This window comes from Poecilia formosa, unplaced genomic scaffold, assembly GCF_000485575.1.
Source record: "Poecilia formosa unplaced genomic scaffold, Poecilia_formosa-5.1.2 Scaffold665, whole genome shotgun sequence".
Classification (NCBI taxonomy): Eukaryota; Metazoa; Chordata; class Actinopteri; order Cyprinodontiformes; family Poeciliidae; genus Poecilia; species Poecilia formosa.
The window spans coordinates 48888-59363 of record NW_006800604.1 but is presented as its reverse complement, the minus strand read 5'-3'; the positions used below and the strand labels follow the sequence as shown (position 1 = coordinate 59363).

The window sequence follows — 10476 nt, the reverse complement described above, 5'->3', positions numbered from 1 at the left end:
TCAAACCCCTCCACCACGATAAGGTGGCAGCCCAAGGAGAGGCCCAAGCCTCATTAATTCAAAATTATTAGAGTTATTGTAGATGGTAATTGCTGCTGGTAGGAAAGATTTCCTGTAGCAGTCTGTATTACAGCAAATTTACGGAAGCCTCTGACTAAAGACACTGTTTTTTTAAGATGACCTCATGAAGAGGTTGAGTAGGGTTGTCCATCATTTTCTTGATTTTATTTAAAATCATCCCTTGCATCTTCATCTCCGGAGGTTCAACAGTCATCCCAAAAACACAACCAGAACAGAACCAGCCATCTACTTCAGAACTCTTTGGTACCGAATGACCGTCACTTACTGTGCATGCAGGGCTTCCCACTTAAGGATCTCCTGCCAGGCCTGCTCATTGTTCTGATTGTGGATTTTAATAATGTTGGTCATGTCCTGGGGAGCGAGGTCATCATCCCGCCAGCGCCATCTACAAGGTAATATCAAATCAAAAGTCCGAAGTCATTAGGTTACCATCTACAACACAAACATTAAAACAAAAGACAGCAGCAGAAAATGAAATGCATTTTAATAAAAGTTAGTTGAAAAGTGAGAAAATAAGTGCTTATTCTAGAAAGCAAAAAAATTCATGCATGGTTTTTACCCAGGATTGAAAACCCAAATCCCAGAAATTGTGGAAGTTCTGCAATTGTAAATAAAAAAAATTCCAAGAGATTTTTAAAGCAAAATCTGTTGTGTTAAATCTGAGAAGTTATACGTGTATTCATCATTAAATGAGAATTAAATGATCTCATTTAATGATGAATACACATATGACAATGTTGATGCATGTTACACGTCCCACCATGTGGAATCTCCTCCCTTTTTCAAAACAGTTTGAAGACAGCTGGACATTGGCTTTCCATTCTTGCTTTAAGTAGGCATCCAGCAACTTCATTTGAGGAAGTCATTACATTTCACTTTTAATGATGTTCTTGTTAGGAGGATATCCAAAGTAAAAGGAAATGAATGGACAAGCCAGGAACAAAAAAGTAGAGACTTGTGTTTAAAGGGAACTCTAAATTCTGGTTGAGAGAGGAGCAAAAAAGAAACTAATATCAAAAATTCTGAAACCTCCATGTTTCACACTGAACATCTTTTGTACCAACTAAGGCCCTGATCTACAAAGATTCCAAATAAGGACTGGTAAATTGTGCAAAGAAAAAAAAGTGCACAAAAATATGCACATGACTAATCAGTTGCGCAGTCAATCTTTGTAGAGGAGCAGCAATGGTACAGACTGGCCTATTTAAAGGAGGAGTTCGTGTGAACCACTAGCTCTCTACACGGAAAATGTTGGAGAGGAGAGCGGCCAGAAAAATGATTAGAAAAACATTATGCTGGTTTCATTAAAAATAGATGTTCCTCATACAATATACAGATATTGTTGAACTTTATGTGCAGTATTTAACACATAAACAAGATTCAGCCATTGTAACTTAAGATGCTGAAAAAGCGTTTGATAAAGTGAATTTGTCATTATTCAATATTAAAAATATTTAGATTTGGAGATTATTTTATTAACTGGATTAAGTTATTCTACACATCACCAAGAGCAACTGTTACTACCAACAATGCAACTTCAAAGGACTTCATCTTACAGAGGTACAGGACAGAGATGTCCACCCTCTCCATCCTCGTTTTCCATTTTTTTAACCCCTTGCAGCAGCAACTCGTCAAAACTCTTATAAAATGTATTCCAATTAATTCAACAGAAGATAACTTTTGTTTATATGCTGACAATGTCCTGTTACTACTACAGGATCCATATTCGTAATGACAATCATCAGAAGAATTCTCAAAATCTGCAGTTCTCTTTTTAAATCATTTAAAATGGGAGACAATCCAAACCATGCCCATCCCTCTGAGCTCAAGTCACATTACATATCCTGAGATTAAATAACCTCCTAGGTTGTCAGAACTGTTTAATCTTAATTTCAAACCTCTTCAACAATCAATAAATAGAAATTCATTAATATTATCAATATATACACCACTTTGGAACAATCTCACAATAAATAAAAACTCCTATTTATTTTAGCTTATCTAAAGGAATTACACATTTTGAACACATCTTTGGCTATAATAAACTCCTTTCATTTTCATAATTAAACAATATAAACTTGATGATGCTCAATTCTTAGAATATATTCACATAAAATCTCTTATACAAAGTAAATATGACCTGGAACAACTCATTATAGAACCCAATTCACAAATTAATGGACTACTTAAAATTGCATCTAGAAATAAAATTCAGTCGAGATGCAGAATGTTAAACAGGATTGATTCAACAATATTTATACCTACTTTAAAATGGCAAATGGATCCGAATATAAACCCAGATGATGACTTCTGAATTAAAATTTGCAATAATATCGCATATGACAAAAACCTCTAATCTTCAGCTCATTCAATATAAAGTACTTCACTGAATCCACTACACAACTCAGAGAATGCATAAAATGATTTTGGCTCAGTTTGAATTGTGCAGAAATTGTTCACAAAATCTCCCTGACACATATTTTCATCCTTTATGGAATTGCTTGAACAATCTTGGACACAAGTAACTCCATCTCTCTCCAGTAGGTTTGGCTGTCTCAGCCCATTATCACTATGTCTTTGTTTATTAGGAGACGTCACCAACATGGCTGCACAGTGGCCACAGTTGGTAGAGCTGTTGCCTTGCAGTAAGAAGGTCCTCGGTTCGAGGAGTTTGCATGTTCTCCCTGTGCATGGTGGGTTCTCTCCAGGTACTCTGGTTTCCTCCCACAGTCCAAAAACATGACTGTCAGGTTAATTGGTCTCTCTAAATTCTCCCTAGGTGTGAGTGTGTGTGTGTGTGTGTGTGTGCGCATGGTTGTTTGTCTCTGTGTTGCCTTTTGACAGACTGGTGACCTGTCCAGGGTGACCCCGCCTCTCACCTGGAACGTTAGCTGGAGGCACCAGCACCTCCCAACCCCACAAGGGACAAGGGTGTACAGAAAATGGATGGATGGATCACCAACATTATTTATGATGTTCCAAATACAAAACAACTACTTATAGCTTTAACCATTGCTAAGAAGACCGTTCTTATGAAATTGAAAAATAAGAAACGCCATCAGTCTTATACACTGGAAAAATTTACTCAATGAACACATTTTAATGGAAAAATAACATTTGTGTAATAGATTTTATAAGATCCTCACTTATACCATAACATAATGTTTTAGGATTATTGTTTTTGCCCTTTTCTTTTTTCTCCATTATCCTTCTCTTCCCATCCATGTAGTTCCTGTATGCAATATGACAAACTGCACTTAGTAGAAATAATTTTATTACCTCTATTAATTGATCCATCATATGCTCATTTTTATTTGCCTTTCATAATTTGACTTATTGTCATTATTACTTGTTCTTTTTTCAATTGCTCCACATACTGATGTCATTCATATCACCATCATTGCTCATACACTCTCACGTGCACACTGTTAATATTCTTTTTAATCTTTATTTTTCTGTGTTTTTTATTAATGTAATATAGCACAACATGTATTTTGTACTTTGGTGTAAAATAAATTTCTATAAAAAATAAAATAAAAACTTATGCTGGGCATTACAACGTTGTATACTAATTTAAATGAATTGTATTATTATTATTGGCACACTAGGTTTAGTCATGGTGTTTCTTGTTTTGTGATTATTTTATTAATAAACCTTTTCTGGGCTCCTGCAGAGCATCAAACTGTGAGGGTCCTGTATACAGTGATGGTGCGTCATTATTCTGTAGTCCTGCAGCTCAAAATCAGCAATGCAAGAAGAGATTTCTAGAACATTTTTGACAAGCTATGACAGATGTCATTTACTGTAAATATACCCCCTACTCGCCGTAGTGACCACTGTGCTCCAGTTTACACCTACTTTTCAGGAGTGTCAAATATAAATGCAACAGGTCCAGCAAACTGGTTCAGGTTTACTACATTGTATTCAGGGAGGCAAGTCATTACATTTGCATGTCCTCTTCCCATGATTTATTACTTTCTGATGATCAGCAAATGTTTTCCATATTCATGAAGGCAGAGACGTTTTTGCGCCTGTGATTTTCATTTTGATATGCAATCCTTTTTGTATATTGTTTTAGATCAGGTTTGGACATGAAATCCAAGTTTTTAGTTGTTTTTATACACAAACTTTTAATAGATCAGGCCTGTAATGTTTTTCAGAAAATCATCTGACCAGAGCATCATCTTCAACATTTGCTGTGTCTCCCACAAGATTTTGATACCTTTATTTGAGCAATAGTTTATTTTCAGCAACAGTTTTCTGCTTAGTGCTCTTCTATTGTGGCCACATTTGTGTAGTTCATAACTAAAAGGTGAAACTGATGATGTCAGATGAAGGAATAATTATCTTTGTATGCCGCCTGCAGTATATGAAATCAATGTTTGATCTTGAGAGAAAATGTCACTAAACGACTGGGTCACATTTACTTCTGGCTCTGCAGCTACTTACACACAATCACGTCTGGTTTAACCATCCACTCTGCAAAAAAAGCAGAGTAAAATCCTAATACAAAATAATATACTCATATTATTGATCATAGCCAGCTAATTAACTCCATTCCTAGATGAGTCTTTAGCAAAGTCAACTAAGAGCATCTGTAGATTTAAAACTATCTAGAAAACAGGTGTAGAGACCTGAATAAAAAGTGTCATGTACAGCTGTGACTAACCCCTTCCGCAGCATGGCGTTCCAGAACATCTGCTCTGATGGGTAGACCCAGTTCTTTTCTGCACCATGACGTGGAATGTTTGACTCCTCTCTGGAGACGGACAGATTAAAGGGCTGATCTTGAGCTGGCGTTTGGTTTGGAGGAGGCATCTGCACAGAGATGAAAAAGTTAAACCACTTCATAACTTCTTTACAGTCAAAACTCGATGGCCAACTGAAACACATTAAAACAGATTACTTGCAGAATAACCATAATCTGGATCTGAATAGTAACGTAATCAGAGACAGTTTAGAAGTTTACAATAATCAAAGCTGCAAGCAGCATCAAGCACCCTGCTGGAGATCTGGTCTGCTCTGTGTTGTGACCAGACATCGTTAGTGGGCCTGCCACACATTCCCCACATGTAGGCACTAGAAGGCAAGTCTTGAAAATTAAGCTTAGTCATGTTAAATTCAGCTCTGGTGTGAAGTCGCAACAATTTGGCTGAAATGACTTTCCTGATGGAAGTTACAGTTACAGTTTGATGGTTGACAAATTTATGCAATTTTGGTGCAATATTGAAATCACTCAAAAGGGATTTAGAGGCACTGTCTGAAAATGGTGAGATTCTGAAACTCACCACACATGTAGGGTTGAAGAGACATTGAACAGTTCACAGTGGGATTCAACATGATCATGCTCATATACAGCTTCAAATTTATGAGTGAGTAAAAGAAGATCCGATGTTTGTTTCAAAATGGCCAGCTTCCTCTGGGTTCTGGACTGTGTGTCCTACAGGCTTCATTGTAGGTCTTAAGTTACATTTATTATCATATTCAACAAAATTAAAATAGGCTGGTGAGGCTTCTTTGTCAGATTAAAATCATCTTTTAAAATAATCTTTAAGTGGGTATTGAACAGTTTTCATTGTGCTTATGCTTCTGTATTAAAAATATTTTATTGGCCTGATGTAATATTCTAATCTCAGCTGTCGGTTTTTATTTGCTGCAAGTCGAAAATCAAACAGAAATAAATGTTTGAAAACAGTCATGTTATTAATCTATAAAATGTGTTTGACTTAATTTACTAAAATAAATGGCCTTTTCAACAGTATTCCATCAATCCATTTTCTAACACCATTGTCCCTTAGTGGGGTTGGGAGCTGCTGGTGCCTCTCCAGCTAACATTCCGTGTGAGAGGCGGGGTCACCCTGGACAGGTCACCAGTCTGTCGCAGGGCAACAGAGAGACAGACAGGACACACAGCATGCACACACACATCTAAGGACAATTTAGAGAAACCAATTAACCTGACAGTCATGTTTTTGGATTGTGGGAGGAAGCCGGAGTACCTGGAGAGAACCCACCATGCACAGGGAGAACATGGAAACTCCATGCAGAAAGACCCCAGGTAGGGAATCGAATCGGAATCAGCCAGGACCTTCTTGCTGCAAGGCAATAGCTCTGCCAACTGCACCACTGTGCAGCCCAATAATATTCCCATGTACTGAATATCACTATAAGGTAATTTGTCAGTCCCTTCAAGTTTTTCTTGAGTAGCTGTTAATAGATTATGATCATTTTAGTGCAGATCATTTGATAGACAGGGTGTCCCCATAATCACAATCACACCATAATCCCACTTGCAGTCAGACAAGTACTGTTGTCCTGGCAACCGCCAAACCCAGACTTGTACATCAGATTGGCAGATGGAGAAGCGTAAATCACTCCAGAGAATGAGCCTCCACTGCTCTAGAGTCCAGTGGCAGCAACCATAGAGGAATTGCCTCTATGGCCTCTGCTCGGACAGTCAGCACACCATCAGAGGACACACCCGATCCCATCTTGACCTATCACATGATGAAAAATACAAAGCATCCATTGAAAATACCATAAAGCAAGGGTCTACAACCCCTGCATGTAAGGCATACATCACTCAGTGATGTATGCCTTACATGCATCACCATGGATGCTTCACCATGGAAACCCATTCCATGAAGGTCTCCATCTGCTGTTCTTGAGCTAATCTGAAGGCCACATGAGATTTGAAGGTCTGTAGTGATTGACTGCAGAAAGTTGGTGACCTCTTCACACTGTGTGCTTTAGCTGACCGTCAGTTTACGTGGCCTACCACTTTTTGGCAGAGTTGCTGTCGTTCCCAAACACTTCCATGTTGCTGAAGGTCGACTGTGGAATAATTAGGAGTGAGGAAATTTCACAACTGGATTTGTTGCACAGGTGGCATCCTATCACAGTTCCATGCTGGAATTCACTGAGATCCTGAGAGCGAGCCATTCTTTTGGCAATACAGTGTAGGTACCATCATTAACCAAGATGATTTTTATTAGTTCATTTTCATACAATTTCTATTTATCATAGCTTTTGTTTCTTTCAAATTATGTTAGTGATCATGATGAACTTTTGGTCAATAACATGAACAACAATTTTGTTCACGTATGTATATATGTGGACACGCGAGATTAAGAGCAACTCATTCATTCAAATCATTTCTACCCATTGTGCTTTGCTTAACTGAAGAGGATGTTCATCACAGTAATCATGTCAGAGTGGGCTTACCACACAGTGAAAAGTGCCAACAGGAATCCCAGTTTGAATCTTAAACCGATTTTTGTTCACTTGTGTAAACATTCTCTTGATTCCCAGTTTAGTAAAGGAGCAAATTTAAATCAAAAGGCCAAAACTTTCACTTAGATTTTTTTCACAAAATACTTTTCAAACACATCCTGCTGCCTGTACACTGTTCATGTAGGTACCATATTCGCTGGGTCAATGTCACTATTCTTGGGTTCTGCAGCTCTCATGGGACACTCCACAAACTCATAGGCTCGGTCCTGATGGGCTGGACCTGCCTCTGCACCTTTTATCGGGACCTCTGAAAGAAAAGATGCTGTCAAAGATGAGAAAAGTTTGAAAGATAAGAACCATTACTCTCACATTTTAGCTAAATGTAGTTGCCAAAAAAACTAAAGCAATGTGTTCTGACCTTCAAGTTAAACTGGTTACCTTTGATAGGCTGAGCTTGGTGCATGGGACATCCTGAAGGTGGTGATGCTAAGAAAATAAAATTCAATTAACATTATAAACAAAATATCATTGATTACATATGGCAAGCTATATTAAAATATGTGGAATTTCATGATAATATCAACCTTTGGTAGACTGGGCTTGGTGCATAGGACAGCCTTGAGGAGGAATTGCCTCTATGGCCTCTGCTCGGACAGTCAGCGCACCATCAGAGGACACACCCGATCCCATCTTGACCTATCACATGATGAAAAATACAAAGCATCCATTGAAAAATACCATAAAGCAAGGGTCTACAACCTTATCTGAGCTACTCTACCCACTCTTCCATTTGTGTAGTGATGACTAATATTTGTTCTGTGGACAAATAACCCCACCTGAGCTGTGGATCTCTGCATCTGGTCCAGAGTCACCATGGGCCTGTAGGCTGCATCTCTGATTTGTCATTATTATTAATGTTTGTGGTTGTAATGTGACAAAATAGAAAAGTTCAAGGGGTATTTAAACCTTTTGCAATGCACTGTAGGTCGCAAGTTATAAGAAAATGTGACCTCACATTTTTGCTTGAATGTTGTATAAAACTCCTTCAAATACAAACCAAATGGACTTGTCACTACATTCCTTTAGATTATGTCAGAGTTCAGTACAACTGTCTGTTAAATTTCTGTTATTCTCTTCACAAGATAAACAGCATACATTCTCCATTAATGTCAAATCAAACACACTTTAATATTTTAATAACGGTTGTGAAATGTGATGCGATTAGTAATTTGCAAAATTTCCCCTTTTCAAAACCTTTAACCTGACCTTATCATGGGGAATGGAGCTTGAAATGACAGCATAGAGGCATTCAAGTCTGTCAAACAGTGTTCTGTGTCAAATACAAAAAATATGTACTCAACTTCTAAGAACTGCACTAGAGTTTATAATAATAACTTTAAGACTAACAATAAGTACATTTCTAAGTTTTAAGGCTTAAAATTGTGATTTTCACATGTTACTTTTTAGACCCCATAGAAACACTGGTACAGGAAAAAGTTTTTATACACGTTTATCCCATGAACACAACCTATTTTCACAAGTGCCTGTTACAAAAGGTTCTCAAGGCATGTTCTGATTTCAGGGTTAAGTTTTACTCACTAAAGCTAATTGCTTTGTTTCAGAGTTTTTAAAAATAATTTAATTGTGAACTTTACTACACTTAGGCTTATGACTGATGAGGAGCCAGTCAACTGTAATCCATCACCCTAACCCTACAGACCAGTGTGCAGCATTAGCTTAGTTGTAAATACAGATTAGGGTCGCTGTGTGTTTGTATAGACTAAAGATAGATCTGCAGCTCAGCCTTCACAAACTGTAGACAAAAAGGATTAAAGACTTCACATCTAAAACATTTAATGTCTGTACATAAGAGGAATTAAAGCTAATTAGAGGATACTAGCCTAAATTTAAGTATGCACAGGTAGTCACACTTCTTCCAACCCATTACCTCTGATAGCTCAAGCCAGGGTGGCTTTAGTGATCAATAGTAAGCTTGTAAACTGTGAGGTGCAAATTATCAAGGTACTAAAGCTTTAAAGCTGGTTTAAAGACCAGACTGAGCAAGTATTAAGTAATTATCAGATGATAATTATTGGCCCAATATCAAGGCGTCATTCTGTCCGATATATCAAATAGCACCAATAACATTCAGTGGTGTGGGTATCAAGCACCACAACTACTGCATGGAGATCAAGTGGCATCAGAATAATTGTAGAAAACAACTGTGGGACTGGAAATAAATTATTTTAACATTTCCTCAAGTCAGAAAACAACTGTCATGATTTTAATAACACTACAAGTAAAAAAATAACATATCAAGTAACCCAGGGTCTTATATGCAAACAATGGAAATATAAACATAAAAAGGTCAGAATGACCCCAACTGGGAACGTCCAACACTATATGAATGCAGCTCAGCTTGTCGGTCAACAGAGAACATGGCAACTGTAGGTTGGAACTTCTTTAAGGTTTCAGAGGAAGACAATACTCTGCTTAAAAAGTGTTGAAAGTTCTGCAAGTTGAAAAACAGCATGTCATCTAAAATGCAACCACTGCTTTGACAGAGTATAAAGATGGTAGCAACAAGTCAGCTTTCAAGAAACCATTGGGGCTCAAATCCATTGCAAAGCTTTTGATAAAACATGAATATTTGCTCACAAAACAAAAGGGCTGAAAAAAATCACATGAATGACGGCACTTGAAGACCAACACTCCACCCTAGTTGAAGACGGGGCTGTTTTCACCTCATTTGCCCCTTGGAGCTGCAGTTTACCATGATGAGCTGCAGCTACTTTTCTGATGTGCGTCTTCCAGATAAGTATCATGTGATCACCAAATGCATTCGTACTTTGATTGCACAGAAATATTATGTCTATGTTTGACAGAAGAGTTAATGAAATAAACTTCTTCTACTAATAATTTCTGCCAAGTTGTGGCTGGCTTAGAGTAATGCTGCCCCTTACTGGTTTCATTCTAAGCCTCACCATGAATATAGCAGTTAATAATAGCCATAACTTAGTAGTATAAATTAATGTGCTTTTACTCTAACTTGTGTAAGAGCATTTTCTATTTTGAACTTGAGAAATTAATATTTTAACTTTTTATTTATTTAAACTTCCTGATCAATTTTAGAGACATTGTTTTTTTAGTAATGCACTTTAT

General features: G+C 37.4%; 1 protein-coding gene and 1 long non-coding RNA gene across 4 annotated transcripts in view; one reads left to right on the top strand and one right to left on the bottom strand.

Annotated features, from left to right (window-relative positions):
- LOC107834563 (uncharacterized) overlaps window positions 1-8416 on the top strand; it is a 13877-nt gene extending 5461 nt beyond the window's left edge. The window contains exons 2-3 of the long non-coding RNA XR_001660357.1: window positions 3947-3950; window positions 8401-8416. This is a non-coding gene — a long non-coding RNA (uncharacterized LOC107834563). The remainder of the gene's footprint in view (window positions 1-3946; window positions 3951-8400) is intronic.
- Window positions 1-10476, bottom strand: part of hccsb (holocytochrome c synthase b) — a 25653-nt gene that overhangs the window by 8947 nt on the left and 6230 nt on the right. Inside the window, exons 2-6 of one of the 3 annotated variants that reach the window (XM_007542215.2) lie at window positions 7899-8010; window positions 7753-7800; window positions 7503-7636; window positions 4751-4899; window positions 347-466 (exon numbers count right to left, since the gene is read on the bottom strand). In XM_007542215.2, the coding sequence (XP_007542277.1) occupies window positions 347-466; window positions 4751-4899; window positions 7503-7636; window positions 7753-7800; window positions 7899-8010 (563 nt within the window). Of the gene's footprint in view, window positions 1-346; window positions 467-4750; window positions 4900-7502; window positions 7637-7752; window positions 7801-7898; window positions 8017-10476 lie in introns of all 3 variants that reach the window. The other 2 variants (XM_007542216.2, XM_016666138.1) reach the window with 2 other exon arrangements.